Genomic DNA, 24,246 nt, shown 5'->3' with positions numbered 1-24,246 from the left:
TTGAGCTATCAGAGAGCATGTTCTACTGATGACACCTTGAATTCTAACCTTTACAACTGCTACAAATTTCTGTGGTTTTAAGCCATACCATTTGATACTGTTACAGCAGCCCTAGGAAACCAATCTATTTTGTTTCTTCATAAAGTATATTAACAGTGACTATTTCACTGATAACAGTATTCAAGTCCTTCAAGATCAAAACTACCATTTCTTCAGAAATATTAGTTTAAGCATTGCATTGACCGTTCTACCTTCTATCCACCACCATTCACAACTGTGTGATGCAGGAACATATTTAAGAACCAGAGAAAGGGCAAAGAAAAACATCTGTCCTTTAATGAACTCATTAATGTGAGACCTATTAGGTGGACCCAAGACCATAACTAACACAATTCCACAGATTATAAGTATTCATGCTTGTCAAATAGAACAAGGGATCAGGAATTTTACAAGCTTCCCAGTAAAGAAATTAAGGAATTAAATTAGGTACTCTTTGACTGTAGAGTGGATCTTTATGCACTGTGTGGAAGCATCATCTGTCAATAAAAAGCCTATGGCCAATGAGCTGAGGAAGGATTAGAAGGTGGGACATTCAGCAGAGAGATAGGATTCTGGGAAATAGTCAGGCATTAAAGATTTGCCCCTGAAGTCAGAGACGGTAGGCATGAAAAACTGAGGAGAGGTAACCAAAGACATGGTGAGCCTTAGAATAGAATACATGGGTAATTAAGGTATGAGCTAGTCAGGGAATAAGCCAAAGCTTTTGGCTTAGGCATTTATTCATGAAATATAAAGTCTCAAAGTCGTTATTTCTGGGAACAAAGAGCCAAGTAGAAAAGCCCACAGTTAGATCTCACTGCTTGAGGGGCTAAAAGTAGCTTGCAGACAGTCCTGGGTTCAATCATCAAGAACAAGACACATCATATTCAGTACCCCAAACCAGTAAGCAAATAAACCTTCATGTAAATAGGAATATTAACATATTAAAAACATAAATACCAACCCAGCCACAATCCCTTTAACAGTAATGATAGACTGCCTGCAAGATATGCTAGGGCAATGGTGGCACAAAGCTCTTGCGAGTAACCCACCAATGTCTGATTTGATTTAAAGTCCACTCCATATACAGAACCAATCTCCAACACTGCTCGGTGACCAAGAACCTAAGACTAGAAAGCCCGGAGACTTAAGGTAAAAACAAGTAATACTAGTCTAAAATAGGGGGGGGGAAATGCAGTATACATATACAAATGATATTCTTCAATAATCAAAGATCAGTACCTGTTTAATTATTACAAGAGAAGTTTTGTCCTGTAGCAAATGGAACAAATATAGTCCCAAAGACAGACATTACTCAGAGTAAGAAATCTTGGAACACCCAGCCCTAAATGGGATGTCTCCACCAAATCCCTCCCCTAAGTGCTCAGGGAATCCTGTGGAAGAGAGGGCAGAAAGACTGAGGGAGAACACTAAGAAAACAAGTCAACATGATCAAAGCAGCATTCACAGGGCCTGCAGCAGATCCTCTGCACATATATTATGGCTTCCAGTTAGTGTTCTTTTAGGATTCCTGAGTGTAGGAATGGGTGAGTCTCTAACTCCTGACACCTCTTGGACTCACCCCTCTGTTGATCTGTCTTGTCTGACTTTGATGTGATAGTTTTGCCTTATCTTTTCTATATTTTATTTTGTTGTTTTATTTAATCAATGAATGAATGAAAAATCCAGCCATCAGAGTAAAGGTTAACAACAGACTGTCAATTATAACTGCTGTGAGAGGGACAATCAGTTTTCTCAGAGATTAAAACTAGGTATAACAGGCACTGAAGGGCAGGCCGCATGTTCAGAAGTGGTTAAACAAACATGACGGGCTCAGCAGGGTTTTTATGTGCTTTTGGGTTTTTTATTTGTTTTATGTGTTTTTGGGTTTTTTTTGTGGGGGTGTGTTTTGTTTTCTTGATTTCTGAAGGGTTTGTATTAGGCTGTATTAGGTTTTTGAGAAAACTTAAAGTTGGCTGGGTAAGGAGGGGGACAGGATCTGGATGGCCTTGGAAGAGAAGAAGACTATGATCAAAAGATATTTAAACTTTAAAAACTTGTTTCAAATAAAGGTGCAGGGCTTTGAGATAGATTAGAGAGCAACAGTTTGGCTGCCAAGCCTGAGGACCTGAGTTTCATCCCTAGGATCCACATGGTGAATTGACTCCTGAAAGTAGTTCTCTCACCTCCAAACACGCTACAGCACATGCATACAAACAAGTAAATGTGAACAGAATTACAACAGCAAGAAGGTACTCTTCCTGTCCTAAACCTTCCCTAAGAAGGAAGGGAAGCACCCAAAGAATAAGATGTGTATTTATTTTGACATTCTTCAATAGCCAAAAGAAACACCCTAATTCTGAAAGAGCCTAAACAATGTAATAACCATTATGCCACTTACTTTAAAATTCTAAGTGTTTAAAGTAGGAAATCAAAAGTAAAATAGCATAAAATATCCAAATAAGCTAGTAATCCATTTCCCAAAATAAAGGCAGACAAGACATAGAAATAAAATTAAGGAGTATAGCAAATACAGATAAGCAGGATGAGGCAGGGGAATCCCAAGCTTAAGGTTAGCTTAGACTACATACTGAGACCTAGACTAAAGGCTTGGCAGGTGGCCGTATAAACAGTTATGAATTGAAGATGTTGCCATTACTTTTTTTTATTGATGCTTGAGGCGCAAGAGTCAGAGAGACCTAAGAGCATTCCTACGAAACATAAAGGATGACGACAGTTATCCTGCTTTCCATGGTGCTTTGTGAACTTGGTTTGATAGGAAAAGTAACACATAAAGCTAGAGCAGAACACTGAGTGCATTGCGGCATGAGACCTAGAGAAAGTCATCTTTCTACATGCTGGCTCTGACACCCTCCCATTAGACGCTCACTTCCTACTTCACAGAAAACCTTCCAATCCCTTTAAACAGTCACTGTTATTCACTGAAAAGAGCCAGTTTTACTCAGCAAGGCCTCACATTCTGTGAAGTCATTAATAATAGTAAAATAAATCACCTAGACCACTGAAGTTCCTCCATATTTAATCAAAATGCAGATCCAAAGTTATCTGCTATTCAAATTATTCTCTGGGAGAGGGAGAAAGGGATGAGGTCATCTAGAACCCAGCTTCTCAAACTGTTGATTGTGAATCCACATGGGGCCCCATAACTGATTACGGAACCCTGAACAAAAACTAGACAAGTTTTAAATGTGCGATTTCCAAAAGTTAATTCAAAATAAAAAATGTGATGACAACACTTGTGTTGCCTCTGGCAGGAGCCCATGCTGCACAGCAGGGACTCCACTGCAGCCTCAACACCAAAACCACAATCCACACAATGTGTACCTTGCATGCATCACAACAGCCAACTGCCAATAAACAAGTCACCTAGAACACCCTCACTCAGATTCAAAGCCAGGTCAGGAGTTACATGTTTATTATACCAATCAAGTTTTCTGCTTTCCTACAAACATAATGGCTTAACTGTAGACAAATGACTTTCAGTATTTTCCTGCCCTCATTCTTCAGCAAATGTGTATCAAATTAGAGTATCTTTACGCTGCTATTTTAAATGTTTGATTTTGTGGACTATCTGAATTTTACTGGCCTGAGTTTCATTTTAAAGTATTGAATGGATTTATGATTAAGACAGGATTCCCAACATTTTCTGAAGAGGCCCTAAACATACCTGCCATTTTGTACTGCATACTTATGAAGAGCACCATCATCCTTACTGATCATAACATCAAAATTACTGATCAATTCTAAAAAAATGTTGAATCTTGTTCTACTTCCTGAAGTACCAAATATTCAGCCAAGATTTAATCTTTATATAAAAATAAGCACAAATAGGGGTTGGGGATTTAGCTCAGTGGTAGAGCACTTGCCTAGCAAGCACAAGGCCCTGGGTTCGGTCCCCAGCTCCGAAAAAAAAAAAATAAGCACAAATCATTTTGCAAAATTTCCTGTTGTCTTTAACAAATCATAAGTTTAGGGAACTAGAAAAATGGCTCAGTGGTTAGGAGCACTGGCTGCTCTTCCAGAGGCCTTGAGTTCAATTCTCAGCCCCTGCATGGTGGCTCACAACCATCTGTAATAGAATTGGATTCCCTCTTCTGGTGTGCATGAAAACAGAGCACTCATATGCATAAAATAAACTTTAAAAGCCAATAAAAGTATTAAAATGATAAATTTATATGAATACCAAGTAATTTCAAAATAAATTGTGGCTTATTACCAGTACATTTGACTGACATACCTATTTTCTATACTAATATACCCAGAGTTGCATAAAAAGTTCTCGGGGGTTGGGGATTTAGCTCAGTGGTAGAGCACTTGCCTAGCAAGCGCAAGGCCCTGGGTTTGGTCCCCGGCTCAAAAAAAAAAAAAAAAAAAAAAAAAAGAAAGTTCTTGGGCCCAAAGAAGCTACAAGTAGGAAAAGTTTTAAAAGACCTGATCTAAAAATTACAAATACCCGTGGATTTAAAGTATATAACTATAGGCCATCAATGTCTCATAGAAGTAAATAGTTGAGAGGTGCCATATTAGAAATTCAAGGTACAAGATTTTCAATTCTGAAGAAAGAGAAATGGTTGGGATGTTGTCAGAATATACTAGTGAATATTTATTGCATTAAGAAATTCCAGGAAGTAGAAAGGGCTGCATCAACGATGCAAAGAAAACCAAGGGGGAAACAAATGAAGTGGCAGAAGTCAAAAAAAAAAAGCCAGGGGAAATCACTGACAGAACTCAGGGACCAACTGGATGGAGGCACTAAAGCTGTCATTTATCAGTCGTATAATAGAGATAGATACATAAACACATTTTTTAAAATAGAAGATACTTTTATTTTTTTTAACCCCATGTGAAAACAAAGAATCTGGAGGCGGGTGTCAATTGTTTAGTTTTTCTTCCAATATGGTTCATATTCCACATCTACAATCTATTTAAGGCTACCCCAAATTGTTGACAAGAGAAGGCAGGGAAACTGGAATTCTTTTATAAGTCTCAGGAGCTCCACATTCTGAGACTGAAAGATCAAAGTCCAGTGTGCGGTACGTAAGATCCAACAATGCAAATCTTATCAAAGACCATGTCTAGCTAAGGAGATGGCTCAGTGGTTAAGAGCACTGGCTGCTTTTCCAGAAGACAAGGGTTGATTCCCAGCACCCACAGAGTAGCTCACAGCCATCTCTAACTCCAGTTCCAGGAGATCTGATGCCCTAAAGTCCTCTTCCAGCCTTTGTAGCAACCAGGCATGCATATGGTGCAAAGACATCACATGTGCAAAACAACCATACACACTGAAAGAAAAATTAGAGCTCCTTTCACTGTTTTTCAAACTTCACTGTTTTACTTATAACGTTATAACAAAGCATATGAGAAAGACACCTTTTTTCTATTAAACGTAAACTCACTTCAAAGGCAATGGCTAGCCCTGTGGAACCACCTGAATTCTATGCCTGCTAAAGACATGCTTTGCTATCTCCATCATCTGGAAAACATCAGAGACAAAAGGAGATTAATAATTGCTGCCCCAGCTAGTATCATTCATAAAAAATAAATAAATAATTTTCCTTTTCTGGTGTTCAAGTCAACGGCCGGCACTGGAATTCTATTTTTACCCTTAATGGTTCATTATTGGGCTGGGGAGAGAGAAGTAGTGAACTACTAACAATGGGGGGAGGAGCAGGCCACTAGAGTTCTCTCCCCTCAACCAGGAACCATTTTCTGATTATTAGCGTAAGTCTATTTTGTAAATCCTGAATTTAAAGCAATGTTATTTGGACTGTTGTCCACTAATACATTTTCATCTTTCATTTCTACCTCTTGTACTGGAGTCACCCAAGTATTCTAGGAATCAGTGCACAGTATTATTATTTGCATGGCGTTCACTGATAGCCAAAGGAAAAGCTATCAGCCACTTGAGGCACAGCAACACGGTGCTACGCAGTACTGACTACAGATATGACTGTTTCAAAACAAACCTTCCAGTCAAGTGAGCGCTTTATTCGTCAAGCACTGAAGAATCAATATAAAGCTGGCTACAACAGGAGCAGAAAGTGTTATAGGTTTTCTCTGAGAAAGAGGTCTTCCAAACACTTTAACAAAACAAAACCCTGTTTTTTTTCCTTTCCCATCGAATAATCTTAGAAAATTTGGCCAGTCATAGAGGTTGTAAATCTGTGAAGGGAATAAAAATATTCCTTCCAAACCCTTTGTGGCTTATAGGCTACTTCCATCGAATCAGAGAGAACTGCATTTAATTCAAAACTCAGGACTAGGGCCAATCTGTGGTCTATGGACTACAGGATGCCAACTTTTTCAGTGGTCTAAAGACAAAGACAAGAAAAACAATATGGGTCTGGGTGTCTTGTCATAGACTTACTGGACAGGAAAAGCCTTAGCCTCAACAGGCAGGGCCATAGTTAAATTAACGGAGATGCCCAGAAGCACCCTTGTGGCCCCAAAATACTTTCTGGCTTTTTTGAATGACTATGCTGAAGGACTTGAGTTGAAAGCCCGAACTTAGGGAACACACAAAGATGAGAGGTAAAGTCTATAGGGGAAAAATCTGTCCCTAGACTCAACAGACTTAAACCCGACTTCAGGTTATAACCCTCGATCCTTGAATTAAGGTCTAAAATCTTCTACAGAACAAATTTCCTATCTGAGACTGACGACGAGGAAGAAGGGACACGCATTCTGCCACCGTTCGGATCTTCAGTGTGCTCAAATCCTTCTAGGGAGGGAACAGGGTTAAGGTGCCTCACTTTCCATACCGGATCTAAGAGCCTGGGGGCAAGGAAGAGAGGCAAGTCCTCATAGAAGTCGATGCAGCACTGCGAATAAAGCCAGATCGTCCCTCCGGCGACCCGGCATGGCTGCCGGACGGAGCCTGTTGCCTTTCCAGGCTCCGATTCCCCCCAAAGGCGGGAAGAAAGGCCCCCAGGACCCTCGGAGGCTGTGCCTGTGGCCGCTGCCCCGCTACACACCGCGCCCTGCACCCCGCCAGGGCTTCCGATCCGCTAGGCGCATTTGTAGGTGGGGGCCCCACGGCCGGAGGCCGGGGCCCCGCAAGCAGCCCATCCCGAGTGCAGCCCTGGACACCTAGGCTCGTCCCGGGTCGCCGGCTACTCGAGCCCGCGTTTCCCGCGGGGCGCCTCACCTGCTTGCCCCGGTAGAACAGGCGCTGGCACTCGGGCCTTACGTCGAACAGCGCCCACACCCTCTCGCGCAGCTCCTCGATGGTGGCTTTGCGAGAAACGTCCTCGATGGTGCGCGTCTGGGAGCCGTCGATGGTGCGGACCTGGATCCACATCGCGGCACCGGGATAGGGGACCGACCCCCTTTGTCTACCCCTGCGCTCGGGCCGCCGCGCCCCGCCCGGCCCCTGCCGCCTCCTCTGAAGGATCCGGTTCTCTGCGGCGGCTCGGCGAACGCGGGCGAAGACTGACGCTCTAGACCGTTCGACCGCCCACTCTCTCCGAGGTGGAAGGAAACCGGAACCCGCCCGAGTTGCTAGCGCAGCCTGCGCCTCACAAATAGGAAGAAGCCATGTCTCGGCGGCGCGGAGTGTTTACTTATAGAGATGCAGCTCCCACATGGAGGTCACGGCGCCAACCCGGATCTCGCGAGATCCACGCGGGGCTCCGCCCCACGCACGGCCCAGAGCGCTAATATAGGAAAGGGCGGGGCCTCCAGAGCCGTTACTTGGAGGAGGGCGGGGCACGGCAGGCTTGCAGGGTCTCGCTCGCCCTCTGCCCTCGTACGCCACCGCGCAGTCTCTAAGGCCGATGCTCTATGGTCTCAAAACGACACTAACAATAGCCACCCCTGCTGCGCGCTGGCGTGAGCGAGAAATGGGGGCGCAGCCTACATTCCCGAGACTTAACACAAGGATTTGCGCCCGCCACGCGGCCTGGCGGGACCTCTCCCGGGGGGCGTCGGCTTCATGGACACGCTTCCCGCGCGTCCCTCCCTCGGAAAGCCGCTTCCGGGAGGCCCCAGGACAGAGGCCTCGCAGCTACGCTTCCCAACCATGGAGCAGGAACTGGACGTGACGGAGTGGGCCTTGTGCGCTAAGGGCGCCTTTGGCTCTTTAGCAGGGATCCTGGGTTTGCAGAACTATACATCTCCGATCTAAAAGAAGATCCCAGGGCAGAGATATGGCTCCCCACACATGAGGATCATCTAAAAATGGAAAGCTTATGAGAGAAAGCGACGCAAACGCGTATCTTACATTCTCTAATACCCGGAATGTAGATATTGAGCCCAGTACTAATCATTCCCGTGAAGAGGCGCAACTTTGCAACAACCAAATTAGTCAAGATGGCCCGATAGGAAAAATGAAATGTGCTTACATATTGCGTTGTCTTGCTGAATATAGATATTCGCCTGGAGCCTCTAAGTCACCTTGCCTGCTTCCTCATTACATTTGGTAGATGACGGGACAGATACATCTGAGAACATCTAATCTGACCCAGGAAGGGATCAACTACTTGTTAAACAGTTAATGCTAGCTAGCGTCTTAGGATGTTAAAGTATTCGTGGTGTACTGCCAATGGTGTGCCGCAGTCTGAAGCCCGCCTTGAATCTTGGGCTCGAGGGTTGGGATGCGCAAGAATTGTAATTTTTTTTTTTCCCTGTTTAACTGATCTTGAACAAATTGCCTCAATTTCCTCTGGGTAAAATAGTGTACATAAACACTTAGTGAATGTTAGTTTCCTGCCGCTCCCTTAGTAGTACACAGTAAGGTATTTTAGAGCATCATTAAGAAAATTTAGATAAACTGGGAATATTCAATGAAGATTGGGGTGCTTAAGAAAAGACTGGGAGTGTGCATTTTCACAAATCAGAAGACAGTATCAGAGGGAGGTTGACTTAAATAATGAAGGGCAATGTGAGTATTAGCATTCAAAGAAGACTTCTGTGGGCCTCAGGGGGAAACCTGGGCTTTTTGAACTGTGCCTTGATGTGTTTAAGTATTTAGAATGACAGAAAAAGTGTAGATGGGGGCCTTAGGGAAAAGCAAGCCGCCGGAAGGTAAGAGGCTGAAATTTAGCCAAGAGGGAACTGCCTTCCATTTTGGAAAATTTAGAGACAGTGAGAAGAATATATTCTTGAGTGTCGTAGGAAACCGAACTCCTGAAACTTGTAGAATTGGTGAATGTGAAAAGGCAAGACAGAGGAATGAGCTCATTTGAGTGATGTTGCATTTAAAATACATCCCAGATGGAGTTGTCTGATAGCTGAAAATAACGGTCTAAGGGATGGAGGGAGACAGAGGTTCTGGGAAGAGGGCCAGTCTTTTGGCTTGATAGAGATGCCTACATTTTGACCAATGGATAAATAGGTGGTACGGATAGGGAAGAGAATAAGGGGATGTTATATTCAGTGGGAATGTTATAACCTGGAGAGTTGACCTCATCAGCTGAGGGGGTATACGTAAAAATGTATTGAAAATCCTTTAAGAAAAACTAGGTGTTTGTTTTCTACCTATTGATGGTATAAACCTCATCTCTGTTTTGTAGGGCTGATCTGTACAGAGGTACCACAAAGGAAGTTTCTTCTGCTCTCTTAGAGATTTATTAGGAAGAGGGCTCAATGTAAGACTTTGATCTGGTTAAAGGCTCTCATTGTTGTTATTGTCTTTGTTTTTCATTCTTTTTTGCTTATTTGAAAATCTCACGTAGCCCTGACAGTCCACAAACTCATTGTGTCATGCTGGGATTGTACCCAGTGTCTTACTCTGTTTGGAGAGTTCGATTTAAAGTCTATGAGTTATACAATTAGTACTGACTGACAAAACATTAGTGGCTTTGGGAGGCTGCCCTTGTGCTTGCGTTTGCTCGTGTGTATAGGTATCACAGATACTTCTACCTGTCCCTTGCACAAACGTGTTCATATGTGTATGTATAAAAGGTATGCGTGTACACTTGTACGTGAGCGTGTCCATGTGTACTGTGTGTGTGTGTGTGTGTGTGTGTGTGTGTGTGTGTGTGTGTGTGTTTTGACATGTGAATGTCACAGCACTCAGTGGAGGTGGGATGACAACTTGCAGAAGTCAATTCTCTCCTTCCACAATTGGATTCTAGGGATCAAACTCAGTTATAATAGGCTTGGTGGAAAGTGAGTTGACCCAACAAGACATCTTTCCAGACACAAAAGACAGAATTTTTTAAAAATGCATTTCTTGAGGGCTGCGGTTATTCTCAATTACTCATGGACTCATGGGGAAAAAAGCAGTGAGTTGCAAAGGGAATGTGCGTAGTCCAGGCACTCAGGATGTAGTCTGAGAGTGGAGTCCTGGTCTATCCTGAGGACTGGGAGTCTCCCCCAACACCACTGGCGGAATAAAGTGTGGTTGAAATTGATATACATCTTATATAAAACCAGCAAATAGGCCAGAAGAATTTTACCTGCTGAGTAAATTGGGAGAGGGTGAGTGTGGTGCGGAGAGCTTGCCCCTGTGAGATGCTGCATTCCACCATCTCAACTCAGCAGCTTTCTCTATCAGAATTTTAATAAAAGGTTTTGATAGGTTTGGTCTGTAAGTAGACTAAAGAGAACCCTGCCCTTCCACCCACACTGTTTCCTTTGAAGCAGGAAGTCTAGCACTGGAAATGGCGAGGTATAGAGGAAGTGCGGTCTTGTTCTCTTTTCCAGTGTCAGACCCAGTCCTGACACAGAGATGTGAGGTGGTAACCACACAGGGACTTGTAGGTTGGTGTCATTATGCAGGTGAAGGCAGGTACAGAGAAGGAAGGATGGGCAGGAGAAAAGTTTTAGAGAGGAGACGGGGGCGGGGGGGAGGAAGTAGCAGCCAAGAGAACATGGAGGCTGATGTTAAGATTTCTCTCTGCACATTTACAGGTTGCTATGACTTTTCTTAAGGGATGGATGTGTACAGGGCTTTGTGTGTCTAGATGAACAAACCATATCTTATCTAGGTGGGCAGTTTATATCCTTATCAATTGGTTGGAAGTTAATCGTGTGGATGTATTGCACATTGAGCATTTAACACATAAATCTGTTTCTTGGGTCCCAGTTTTCTGAGTAATTATTTCCCTGGTAGTTGGGGATGTGACAGGAAGCCGTGCTAGGCTATAGAATGCTTGGGGCTAGCCCTGGGATCATGGTGTGAGTTAGGTGTGGTAACAACTGAGGGGACAGTGTGTGAAAGCAGCAACAGAGAAACCTAGAACAAGCGGATCCCGCTCAGAGTGGAACAGGGTTGAGGGACTTTTTTAATTTTACCACAACAGGGACTAGCCTTGAAGCAGTCCATTCGTTCAACCCAGCTTTATCATTAAGACATCCACACCTGGGCATTCTTTTCTTTTCTTTTTAAATTTTTATGTGTTTACCTTACTAAAATATAATTTCAATATTTCCACCTTTTTATAAATAAGTCAATAGCAAACTATTAGTTATGTAAGACCTTATGGTATAGTCACATCTTTTTGAGATTTTTTTTTTCAGACACAGTTATCTCTGCCTGCCCTGGAACTTACTCTGTAGACCAACCAGGCTGGCCTCAGAGATCTGCCTGCCTTTGCTAGGATTAAAGGTGTGTGCCATACCACAACCGCCAAATTCTTTCTTTTTTATTACTTTATGTTGCAGTAAAAATTAAAAAAAAAATAACAGCAGCTACCGGTTCCCTCGTGTTCTCATTCCGAGAGGATCTGCAGGAGCCACTTTCACACACTGTCCCCTTGGCGGGTTGTAACCATGCATGACACACACATAGCCTTCTGCAGGCTGTTCTAACTTCAACACGCCATGCTAGCCCCAGGCATTCTATAGCCTAGCACAGCCTCCAGAACTGAGACAGGTTGTCTCTCTGCCTGCTGGGAACTTCGTTCACATCCCCTGTAGCCTGGTAAATCAAAGCTCTAAAAACTTGTAGTTTAACAATTAGATTCATATGTTAAATTCTCAATCTACAATACATCCACACAATAAACTTACAACCAATTGATAAGGATATAAACCGCCCACCTAGATAAGAAATCCATTTGATATCTAATCCAATGAAATCCTACAGAAATCCATCCCAGCTACCTTGGCAGCTCAGGACCACCCTAACCCTAACCCTAACCCTAGCCCTAGCCCTAGCCCTAGCCCTAGCCCTAACCCTAACCCTAACCCTAACCCTAACCCTAACCCCAACCCTAACCCTAACCCAGATCTGGGCCACCCTTCTCAGTCTCCATCTTGATTCCCCTCCTTCTCTCCCTTCCTAGAAAGACTTTGTCCCCACCTTATTCTTTTACTGTCCAATCATGGCCTTGATCTAACTTGTGCCAGCCCTCACCTGCACAATGACATCAACCTACAATTATTTTTTCAAAAATTTCTGTTTTTAATGTATTTTATGTCTATGAGCATCTTGGTCTCACACATGTACGCTCACCAGATGAGTGCCTGGTACCCTGGGAGATCAGAAGAGAGTTTCAGCTCCCTTGGAACTGGCATTAAGATAGTCGTAAGCTACCACAGAGGTGCAGGGAATCCAGTCTGAGTCCAGAGAGCAAGTATTTAAACCAACGAACCATCTCTCTAGCCCCTCATTATGTATTTTAAATTAATCTTACTCTGATAATTTCATTGATATATACCGTGAGTTTTGATCATATACATTTCCATTTCTTTCTCCAGCTCCCCTGAGACACTATCCCCCAACACATCCCTTGCCCAATTCCGTGTCCTTTTATCATTGTGGGGTGTGTGTGTGTGTGTGTGTGTTTGTGTGTGGACAACTCTGTGGTTCCCTCCTGCCTCATTTCGACTGGGTTCTAGGGATCCAACTCTAGCCTTCCGGCCTGCATCATTCCTGCAGCACCTTTACTAGCTAAGCCATCTTGACCAGCTCATTCGTTCACTTTCTGTGCTTCTGCAGTATGCCTGTCTATGTACTGGACTCTATCTGTGGAGATCTGTGGAGCTCTGGCCCAGCTGGAGCCGCTCTTCCAAGGCTGCTGCTCCAAGACACTATGCTGTAGGCTGGCTCCAGCAGAGAGAGGGAGTCAGACCTGTGTGATCTGTCAGGTCTCTTCAGTGGCCTCCGATGCTGCTCTAGAGTCAGAGCAAGCATCTGGGTACCACAAGGGCTGGGCTGGGGAGGTGGCTCGGCTAGCCAGTGGGGTGCAGTGGCTAGGAGCCAAGGTCAGGAAGTGATTGCAGTAGACTGAAGCAGTTCCCAGCAGTGAAAGCTTTGGGGGAGAACTCTCTTCCCCAAAAGTGTTACAGCTCTTATCTGACAGACACTCATAGACGATCCTCGAAGAAGTAACTCTCACGCACTATTCCTTGTAAAAAGGGTCTTATATACATTTTGGGGTGGTTTGGGCCCTAAAAGCAGATGCTTTCTATTGGCTTGGTCTGAGATGTTAGGGATGCCTCATCTGCATGTGGAGGGGCTTCAGGGCATTGGCCTTATGTGACTGATTGTCAAGGTCCTCCCCATGGGGTACCATGGGCACATGACAGAAACCGGGCCAAGAGTAGGTGAAACGCCAACCATCCTTAGGTCTGAGAGTGTGGAATTTTCTGAATCCACTCGACTTTACCAAATTTCCTGACATGGTCCACTGCCCCACGGTAATGAACACTTAGAACAAAACTAAGAAACAAGATGGAGGCACTACACTCAAGGTCTGGACATCAGAATGTACTGACATCAGAAGCAAGCAGCTGGTGTGACCAATATCACCCTGAAGTAGGTACCTATACACCAATTACTATCAAGGACTACAAAGTCTGCAAGGACAAGATAAGTCTCTGAAGGCCCATAAAAACCCAGGCTCCAAGCAGCTCAGCAGGTCTCCAAAGCACACAAAAGCACACGTCAAAGCACACAAGTTATATACTAGCAACAAGGGACCGACTCTTCTGATGACCATGTCGTCTACTAAGATCTTCTGCCTCTGACCTTGTTGACCATTGAAAGTCTGACACCATGGTTGGCTTGGCTAAACACAACTGAAGCTATAACCAGCTATCCTCTGTTGCTCTCAAGGAACATCAAAGCCAGCACCCACCCACTGTCCCTCCCTGACCAGTGGATATGAATGTGTGGCTTGCGGTACATGGGCAGGCTTACGGCCCACTTGCAGAAAGATCAGGAGGTAGAACCAGGACTTAACTACAACACCCACTTGTGTCACCTCTGCCTGCTGTCTGCAAAGTCACTCTCCAAATATCAGTGATGTCACTTAGAGCTAGGTGTTGGATCGTTACTTTTTTTCAAGTTGTTACCCCTCTCATTTTATGTGAGAACAATAAACCTTTTTTTAAGAGACACCCACCCACATGTCTGCCTTTCTGTGACAGATTAGTTGTGTTCAAAACAGCATGGTTCCCAGTTCTTGCCCTCTTTTAACATAGACAACAGACATATCAAATTAGGACCCCATCCTAATAACCTAATGTAACATTTCTTGCCTCATTAAAGTCTCTATCTCCATACACAGTCATGCCAGGAGCTAGGTTTCAAAACATGAATTTCAATATATACGGTGGGACATAAATTGTGGTACATAAAACCATGCCAGGAAGTTTGGTGAGTTAGAGCAGGTTGAGACCTGGAGACTTGGTGGACACATGCCTGAAGCTTAGGTGACTCCCAGCTCCTGGCCAGACTCCTGACTTGGAACACACACCATGCTTCTCACATAGGAAAACGTGACCTGTGGTCACATAGCCCCAAACAGAGTTCTCTATGCTAATGAGGTGCCTAGATGCCCAGAGGGCTTAGCAATAAGCTTCCCTTCCCAGACATTCCTCCCTGCAAAAGGTATTTAATCTCAGGTCTACCTTGCGAAATGGGTATGGTACATTATGCAATTATGCACCCATTTCCCACCATGAACAACAATAAACTGTTTGGAACCATGAACTGTCACTTTCCTCAAAATGTGCCACGAGGAACCAGGGGAAGGCCTTTGTCTACAGAGCTGCACCTTTATTCTCTCGTAGAAGGCCTCTCTGTGCTCCCAGCCACTGTCACCACCAAGCCTGCCACTGCTACTCTCCCCCAAACCCTTGGTAGACTCTGACTCCATTCCCTGCTTTTCCATGACTCCTAGTGGTGCCTGGATGTCCAAGAGTCTGAAAACCCCTGGCCCCTGCCTTGTCGCAGGCCCAGGGACCCCCCCCCCCCCTTAGCCAGCTCCAGCTTTCCCACAAGACCTTGCTATCCCAGTCCCAGAGCAGTGTCTCAGTGCTTCTGAACAGCCCAGCACCTGTCCCAACTGCATCATGGGGTAAATGCAGTCAAATTTCACAAATTCTGCCTCCCCAAGTAGCTGTGCCTTGTGGCAGAACAGATGTGGACCGACAATATACTAATGTGTAAATAGAGGGTACAAATAAGTCCACATCAGATTTCTAAGACCATTCTGTCCGATATTACTCTATTTTTACATTTCTTTTGTATGTTTGTTACAGCATACATGTGGAAGCAAGAGGACAATTCTTTCTCATCACCTGGAGTTGGCTCGTTCTTTCCAACATGTGAGTCTGGACTCAGGTCCTCAAGCTTGGTGACAAACTACCTCACACACTGAGCAACCTCTGACAAGGGTACGTTCTTTGCCACACCCCACTCACTCTCTCTGAACTTCCTTTTCTTTCTTTTTTTTTTTTTTGGACAATTAAATTTCATTTGGCATATTCGCTGGCATTGAATAATATGGGTATCAATTTCAACCAACTTCATTGCCCCAGTGGTGCTGGGGTGGACTCCAAGCCCTTATGGTAGGTCAGTGCTGTTGATATCAGGAGCTGCTTTGCCTCACCAGGTCACCTGTGCATCTGTTGCCATGGCAATGGCCGTACATTCCCAGCATACCTTTGGTTCAGCTCCCACCTTCACCTGGGAGCAGTCACATTTCAAATAAAAGACAAATCTATCCTGCCTCCTCTCTCTTCTCTCCTCTCTTCTCTCTCTCTCTTCTCTCCTCTCCTCTCTTCTCCTCTCTCTCTCTCTCTCTCTCCCTCCCTCCATCTCTCCCTCTCTCTCTTCCTTTTTCCTTCCCCCTCGGCCCCCTCTCTCTTCCCTCTCTCACCACCCCTTGTCTCTGCCATCTCAATAAACCTCCATGTGAGACCGTGTTGGCCTGGTGTGGTTTGTCCAGACCCAAGCTGCAATTTCCATCCCAACATTGGTGGCCAATATGGGAACTAGACCTCCCCTTGACTGTGCCAGGCCTCTGCCCCACCCAAATCCGGTCACAGTTGCCACCACCGAGTCTTGCAGTCCTGCTGCTGCATCTTCTAGGTCTCCGCTGCACCATTCAACCACCTGCTGGCCACTGCGGGACTCAGACTTCCACAGGAGTTGCTGCTGCAACTGACATGCAGACTTCTACGTGAGCCGCTGACCTCCGTGGTGCCAGCTCTTGCCACGGGGGTCACTTAGTCAGACAGGCCCTCACCAACAATGCAGTTTCACGTTTCCTGCTACCAGACCACTAAACTCCTCGAGTAAACACGGGTGGACTGGTAGTTTTTTCCCTCCAGTTGACAAAGAGGACCCCTAATTTCCCAGATAGGGCCTGGCCAGCCTTTATAGGTAGGGGTCCTCCACAGCCAAGGTCCAAGATAAGACTTCGACCACTGGGTGAATATTCCTTCAAAAGCCATTCCTCACTCCCTTCCCCCTCCGGGCTCTTGCAGCCAATTAGAAATTCCCAGGCCTGGGTGGGGACACTTTCTGGTGGGTCTGGGACTTGTGGTACATAGCCTCCGGGAATCTGAGTGACGACTCAGACACAGAGCCTGGCAGAGTGCTGTTATTGAATTTCTCACTGGGACACCAGTGGGAATGCTTCAACAACCTTCCGGTGGGTAATTCAACGTCTCTGAACATACCTCCAACGGACATGCCTCCAGCATCCCCCAGGGATGTCTCCTGGACATTTTCAAATCTCTGAAATTAACACCCCACTTTAGGGCATTAAAACTGATACACCTTTGCAATAAGATCTGGACCTAGTACCCATTAGACAATGGCTCCAAATGGCCACTTAATGGCACACTAGATCTTATAATCTCACTAGATCTTTATATATACTGCCAGAAATATGGTAAATGGGAGGAGGTCCTTTATGTTCATCTTCGTCTACCTTCGCTCCAACCCCTCTCTGTGCTCCTCCTGCAGCCCCACTCAACTTCTCTTAGCTCTGAGGCACGCCCCAGATGACAGTACAGCCCTCGCTCCAGCTAAGAACTGCCTCCTTTCCACCGTAGGCCTCTTTCCATGCCTCTGAAAACCCAAGCCATCGCCTCAGTTTCTCTTTCTCGCCAGACTACCCCAGAGCTTCCTTGCTCGACCTCTCCAGACCCCTCCTCACCTCCTGTGCCAGCTGCAGGGCACTTCAATCGCCCTGCATTGGTACCCACCTTCTCAGTCACCTGCTCCAAGGCCACAGCCAAACCCCCAAGTCCATCACCACCAGGGACGCCTGACCCAGCACCGGTCCTTCCTTTGAGGGAAGTTTCTGGGGTAGATGGCCTTGTCAGGGGACATGTTCCTTTTTCGCTGGATGAACTTTCTCAGGTAGAAATCAGACTGGGTTCCTACACCCCTAACTCACCCGCCTCTATTAAAGACTTTCAGTACATCACCCAATCTCAAAGCTTGACTTTCCATGATGTACATATGAGCCCTACTAATAATCTACTTCCTGCGGAACGCGGGCGAGTTTGGGAGCAGGCGAGAACACATGCGGACGAGATCCATCAAACAGATGGATCATACCCAGCTGGATCTGAGGCAGGACCTGACCAAGATCCCTGATGGAACTATAACTCTATAGGTGGTGTTTTAGTCAGAGATAGATTCATAGCCTGCCTCCTGGCCGGTCTTTGCAGGGCAGTGTTAAAACCAGTGAATTTTTAAAAACTCCAGGACAAACAGAAAAACCCATCCCAATTTTTAGAACAGCTTAACAAAGCTTTATTGCAATACACTAACCTGGACCCTGAAAACCCAGGAGGTAAACAACTTCTGATGACCTATTTCTTTTCCCAGAGCTACCCGACATAAAAGACAGATTTAAAAAGCTGGAGAGGGGGCCCCTAACTTCCCAGGCAGAAGTTTTGGTACTGGTCTTTAAAGTGTACCATGGAAAGGATGAGAAGGCTTGTAGACAAAAATACCATATGCTGGCAAAGGCTGTCTGACCAGCCCCAGCTACTATCCTGGACTCCTGGTCTTCTAAGGATAAGGGACCACCAGGCTCCTGCTATAAATGTGGTCAACAAGGTCACTGGGCAAGGGCTTGCCCTAACTCCCGCAAGTCAGAGGGGCCATGTTCTAGGTGCCATCAAGAGGGACATTGGACTGTCCATTGCCCTCATGTTGTGCAGGTCAGGGGGACATCACGTCCAGATAACCCTACAGTGAATCTCCTTGACTTGGCTATGGACGACTTAAGAGGCTTGAGTTCCCTGGACCTGACTGCTGCCATCACCAGCAGGGAGCCCCGGGTAGTCATCATGGTATGTGGGCAGCCCATCTCCTTCCTCTTGGACACTGCGGACACCTACTCAGTCCTACTGGAGTTTTGGGGACCCACTTCTCTCTCCTGTTTCCCCATTGTCAGGGACAACCTTACCTCCCTCACCAAACCCCACCACTTATTTCATTTTTAGGGGTGTACCTCTCACCCATTCCTTCTTGGTAGTGCCGACACGCCCAGTGCCCTTATTGGGAAGGGATCTTCTAGCTAAATTGGGAGCCTCTATTTCCTTTGCTCCCCTATTCACCTAAACCCAAGCTCACCAGCAGCCCCTCTGCTCCCCGTTCTAGCCAGTCAACCTACTCACACTAACATGAGTCTGGGAGGTCCAGAACCCCTCTGTTACTAAACAAACAGTCTTTCCAAATAGGGTCTGGAAACTGCTCCATGGCCGGATGCCAGGAACCGATCCACATTGCTCTCATCCCTATGTTGATTATCCCATCTAAGTATTGTGATCTATTTGCTTGCTTTCTCTTTGACCAGACAAAAGACGATTGTAAAAAATGGCCAGACGAGTATGGGGCCTGCCCATATTGGTCTTGTCAGATACATATGCTAGGATCACAGACCAATCGCTTCTTCTATCCACAACGCAAGACACTCTTTTTCTACATACAAGACCCATGGAATCCTAGGTGGGAGACAGGAATTCTTGGTAAGCTCTACCGTAAAAATCAAGCCGGGTCCCCAGTAAGTACTATCCGCATGCAGAGAAAATATGTCTCAATTGTCCAACCTCTAGATATTGGAAAAGTAGGGGAGGTAATCAAATGCTCCTCCGGGGTCCTTACATCATCTTTGACATTTCCCCCTTATAAACAAAACAGGACTAACTTGTCTTTTCACCTTTTTTGCTTCAAACCCTGACACCGGTGTATCAACTCCTTAATGTCACCCGACCTGGTCACTTTAAAGATTGCTGGCTATGTGTACCCCCAGGAACTAACTCACCCAATAATCTAACCTCACCTTTTGTCAACCGCCCTGACTCTGATGTCGCCATGACCTCACGCCTTTCCTCTAACCTTCTTTTTGCTGTGGCAAACTGTTTTAAGACATTCGGGACACACTCTGCAGGAACGCTAGCCTCCCTAGACTGCAACAGAACCACAACCCTTGATGCCCCATTCCTGCCACAATGCCCTGCAGTCCAAAATATATCAATCCTCTGTGGCACTCAGGTATGTCATCACCTGCCTGCCAGGTGATCAGGAATTTGCACATACATGCACATAGCTCCCTGAATCTCAGGGTTCCCAGATGCCCATGGCAGGAACTCTAGGATCCTGACTCATCTGGATCTAGTGGCCAAGGAAGTAGAGCAGTACCATTGTATAGGAGGCAAGGATGACGAAGGAGATATGGACAACAGGAGGGAACCAGCACGTCATTTCCTATCCTTCATTTCCCTGACATAGGCTGAGGTGTGTGCCCTAGAGAGGGCCACAGCAATGGGCAGCTGTACACTTTGCTCAGCTTAGTGGTCTCTTTGTCACGCCTACTCCTTTTCCCTGCTCCCTTCCTCTTTCTTCCTTCTTGCTTCCTTCCCCCACCATTCAAATTACCACAGATGATCTGCCACGGTTTGGTGGCAGCAGTGGGAGAAACTCCAGTTAAGAAACTGGATTCAGGAATTAGCCCTAAAAAGCAGACTTTCTGGTTGGGGTTTTGGTTACCTTCTTGACAGAAGGCAATAGGTTCCCTGTTGACAGTGAGCCCTTTATAACCCCACAGGGCGTTATAAAGAGAGTCCAGGAATGAGGAGATCCGTGAATGGGAAATGCTAATCATAAGGCTTATGAGATGGGTGACATTTGTAAGTCTTATAAAAAGAAAACAGTACACTGAGCATGGTTAACTGCCTGCTTTAAATAACCTCTGGAAACTAAATATTAATAGCAGTCAGGTCCCAGAGTAGAAGGGCTAGAAAATGATATCCAAATTTAATTCTGAGATAGTACTGATGTATAAAAATATATTGTACCTTGAATAAATATACCACACAGAAGCTAACATCAACTTGGTGAGGAGGGCATTTGTAGCTGGGGTGAGGATATCTGAACGAACAGAACTAAGAATGGTGAACTGAGGGGCTGGGGATTTAGCTCAGTGGTAGAGCGCTTACCTAGGAAGCGCAAGGCCCTGGGTTCGGTCCCCAGCTCCAAAAAAAAGAACCAAAAAAAAAAAAAAAAAAAAAAAAAAGAATGGTGAACTGAAAATGTTCTCGAATGTTTCTGGGCTACTGGATTTTCTCTGCTCCCTCTCATTAATGCAGAGTAGAGCCCCCTTGTCTTGAGACTGTGAACCCCAACTAAGGCAGGCACTCAACAGGATGATAACTGTACTTATTAAAAAACTGCCCCCACTAAATCTGTTTTTTTTTCCTTTTGCTGTTGTTTTGTGTTTTTGAGACTAGAATTCTTAGCATAGCCCTGGCTATCCCAAAACTCTGTAGACCAGGCTGGCCTTTGACTCAGAGATTCCCCCTGCCTCTGCTTCCTGAGTGCTGGGACTAGCATGTGTTTCACCACTGCTTGGCTCCAAATCTTATTCTTTCCAGGCTAATAACCTGGACCGGTACAGTACAGCCTGAGAGGGAAGGTACAGGCTCTGCCTGAGAAATAAATAGCTCACCTATAAAACAAGTAACGAATCTGGTAGTTATGCATGATGGGAGGCAGAAACATGAAGTGGATTTTGAGGATGCCAGATTGGGGGATGACCACAGCACTGGAAAGGGGAGAGTTCCCTGGCAAGAATGGTCTTCATGACTAAGGACTCAGTGTTCTAGAACCTAGAGATTCTTTAAATGTGTTTCTAGTTTCTAGTTATTGACACAAGAATGTGACAGTGGCTTAGAGTCTGCGAACTAAAATTACCAGACATCTTGACACAACACTGAGCAAAGGGGACCTGGATCAGGGAAATAACAATATCAGAATGGATCTGCCTGGAAACTCATTACTATGTTCCCTCGGAAGGAACAGAGGGCCATTTTCATCCTAAGGCAATGGAAAATAGTCTAGTGCCAGGTACATCAGTTTATTTCAAACACTAGGGATACCTGTTTTTTTGCAAGCGAGGCTTGTACATGTGGCCATGGGATTGACTGCCTAATATCAACAGGATGACAGGGTCCCGAATGGCACAGACCAGTGTCAGTACTTAATTTTGATAGGCAAAACAGCTGTAATTATTATAACAGGCGTCAATACCAGAGTAGCAACTAGAGAGTTTTAATCTACATGGATTTATGGCTATTTTAGGGAAAGGGCAGGAAGAAAGCAGTATATCACTTAATTTGTTAGATGAAAGAAAATGAAGAAGTGGACAGAAGAAAGCTGATATCAGAGTTGCGTTGGGGACACAACCTAGTTTCAAGAACTAGACCAAGTCACACACCGAGAGTCTACTGACCAAGTGAGAGCACAAAATTCCCTTGAGAAGACTCTTGATGCTTCCCAGGTAAGTACTCTGAGCTGTTCCTAAACAGACTCTGGGCATTTGCAAGAATAACTGAGCTGGGTTGTTCTAGAGTTCTTCTTCTTCTTCTTCTTCTTCTTCTTCTTCTTCTTCTTCTTCTTCTTCTTCTTCTTCTTCTTCTTCTTCTTCTTCTTCTTCTTCTTCTTTTAATCTTTCAAGCTTTATTTAAGTGCACAGACTTAAGGATGATTTAGATTTTGTTAAAAGCAGCCACATCCATGGACTGTACGTAGTCCTCAAAAGCAGTAATCTGCTCCTCCAGCAAATCTGTTCCAACCTTATCATCTTCAACTACACATTGTATTTGAAGCTTTTAAACTCCGTATCCCACTGGAACCAATTTAGAGGAGCCCCACACCAAGCCGTCCACTTGAATGCTTCGGACACACTCCTCGAGCTTCGTCATGTCTGTCTCATCGTCCCAAGGCTTCACATCCAACGAGATGGAAGACTTCGCAACAACTGCAGGCATTTTAGCTTTCTTTGATTCATACCGAGCAAGGCGTTCTTCTCGTAGCCTCTTTGCGTCTTCACTTTCCTCCTCAACATCAGATCCGAAGAGATCAATGTCATCATCGTCTTTAGCATCTGCTGCTCCACTTCCTGTGGTATCTGCCACACTGGCAGGGCCATACTTGCCCAAAGATTTCTTCACTCCCGGCAAGCTGGCCTTTTCCCTTTTCGTAAGATTTGATGTGATTTTACCAACGCAGAGCATGACACAGGTCAGCGGGTGGTGGACCAGAGATTGCTTCAAATACTGCCACATCGGCTTGTGATGGCACGTACCCCTCAATGTAGCTCTTGTCCGCCAGATAATCGTTGAGCACCTGGAGGCCGGCGGGGGTTTTCAGGTCTCCGAAACCCATGGGGTCGGCTGTAACCGGGAGCCGAACAAGAGCGGAGGAAAAGAGCGCTAGAAGCCCGAGGCCCGCGCTGAGGGAGAAAAAGGGTGTTCTAGAGTTCTTTGAGATAGGAGATGTACGGAACGAGGTTTCTGTTTGGTAGCAGCGATGGGAAGTTGAGGCTAAGAATATGGCTCCAGGAACTAGTCCTAAAAAGCAAACTTCCAAGAAAGGATTTCAGCTACCTTCTTGATGAAATAATCATGGCCCCATACTCTAAAGTTCCATAACTTCCCAAAACAATGCCACCATTTGGGGAATCAAGTGTTCAAAACACCCGAGTCTGTGAAGACGGGTCACGTCTTCCCTTTAAAATCTGTGAGCATGTCTGCGAATACAATCTTACGGTTTTCCTCTTTGGGAGCTTAATGTCATTAACCCCTCAGTCTTGACTGCTTGTACAGAATCTCCCATGAACTAGCAGCAAGATCGCTTTGTGCTCTGTTTTCTTGGCAATCTCAGCTTAGAAAATGGTCTTCACATCCCTTTTATCCAACTAAACAGACGTGGAAAGGGAACATAAATGTGTAGGTAAGCAGAAATCAGTTTGGGGAGACAGCTTTTCTCCACTGTTTATATAAATGTTAATAAAACCAAGGAGAAACCAAGTAGATAGTGTTGAAAGTTGCCTGGAGCGATAGACATTTTAAGTACCTAGCAATCTAGTTGTAACTTGCACAGCTAGTGATTTCAATTTATCTTAAGTAATCATCAGCAAACCAGTATTTGAACATGAACATTCTTTTCAAGGTAACAAAGGGAATAACAATTGAAATGTAAATAAGAAATACCCAAGTTAATAAAGATGGAGAAAAAAAAACAAGCTAAGTAAAAACAATAAAAAAACGTAACAAGTAGTAAATATTCAACTCACTACACCAGAATTGACTTATAATTATAGTTAATCTTTCAACTTGTAAATAGTTTAAGGAAGGAGACCATCCTCTTAGTTATTGTGTTTGTCAGCTATTACAAAAGAAAGCATTTAACTCACAGGGTTAGTCAGTCTATGGTCATCGTGGGAGGAAGCATGTGGCTGAAAGCTTACATCCTGACATCCTGATCCCCAGGCAGGAGGCAGACAGTCAGAGAGGGGGTCCGGGGGAGGCTGAGAGACAGAGACAGAGAGAGACAGAGACAGAGAGAGATATTGGATCTTGGATCTGACATGGACTTTTGAAACCCCAAAGCCCACCCCAGTGACACATTCTCCAAAAAGGACACACCTCCTATCCTTCCCATACAGTTCCACCAATGGAGGGGGCAAACATTCGAAATTATAA

The 24,246-nt window shown here is 45.1% G+C and overlaps 1 protein-coding gene and 1 pseudogene across 5 annotated transcripts in view; both read right to left on the bottom strand.

Moving 5' to 3' along the window:
- The window catches only part of Uhrf2 (ubiquitin like with PHD and ring finger domains 2), a 67,357-nt gene extending 55,258 nt beyond the window's left edge, over window positions 1-12,099 (bottom strand). For 4 of the 5 annotated variants that reach the window (XR_005486766.2, XR_005486773.2, XR_005486776.2 and 1 more), the window contains exon 1: window positions 7,208-12,099. Coding sequence is in view for 2 of the 5 variants with exons in the window: in XM_039080012.2 (XP_038935940.1) it covers window positions 7,208-7,360 (153 nt within the window). In the remaining 3 variants the exon portion in view is untranslated. The remainder of the gene's footprint in view (window positions 1-7,207) is intronic. The other variant, NM_001107585.1, reaches the window with a different exon arrangement.
- Window positions 12,100-22,202: 10,103 nt separating this feature from the next.
- On the bottom strand, window positions 22,203-22,981 carry Eef1b2-ps3 (eukaryotic translation elongation factor 1 beta 2, pseudogene 3; annotated as a pseudogene).
- Between the last annotated feature and the right edge of the window lie 1,265 nt (window positions 22,982-24,246).

This window comes from Rattus norvegicus, chromosome 1 (genome assembly GCF_036323735.1).
Source record: "Rattus norvegicus strain BN/NHsdMcwi chromosome 1, GRCr8, whole genome shotgun sequence".
Classification (NCBI taxonomy): Eukaryota; Metazoa; Chordata; class Mammalia; order Rodentia; family Muridae; genus Rattus; species Rattus norvegicus.
This window is presented reverse-complemented; position numbering and strand designations above follow the sequence as displayed.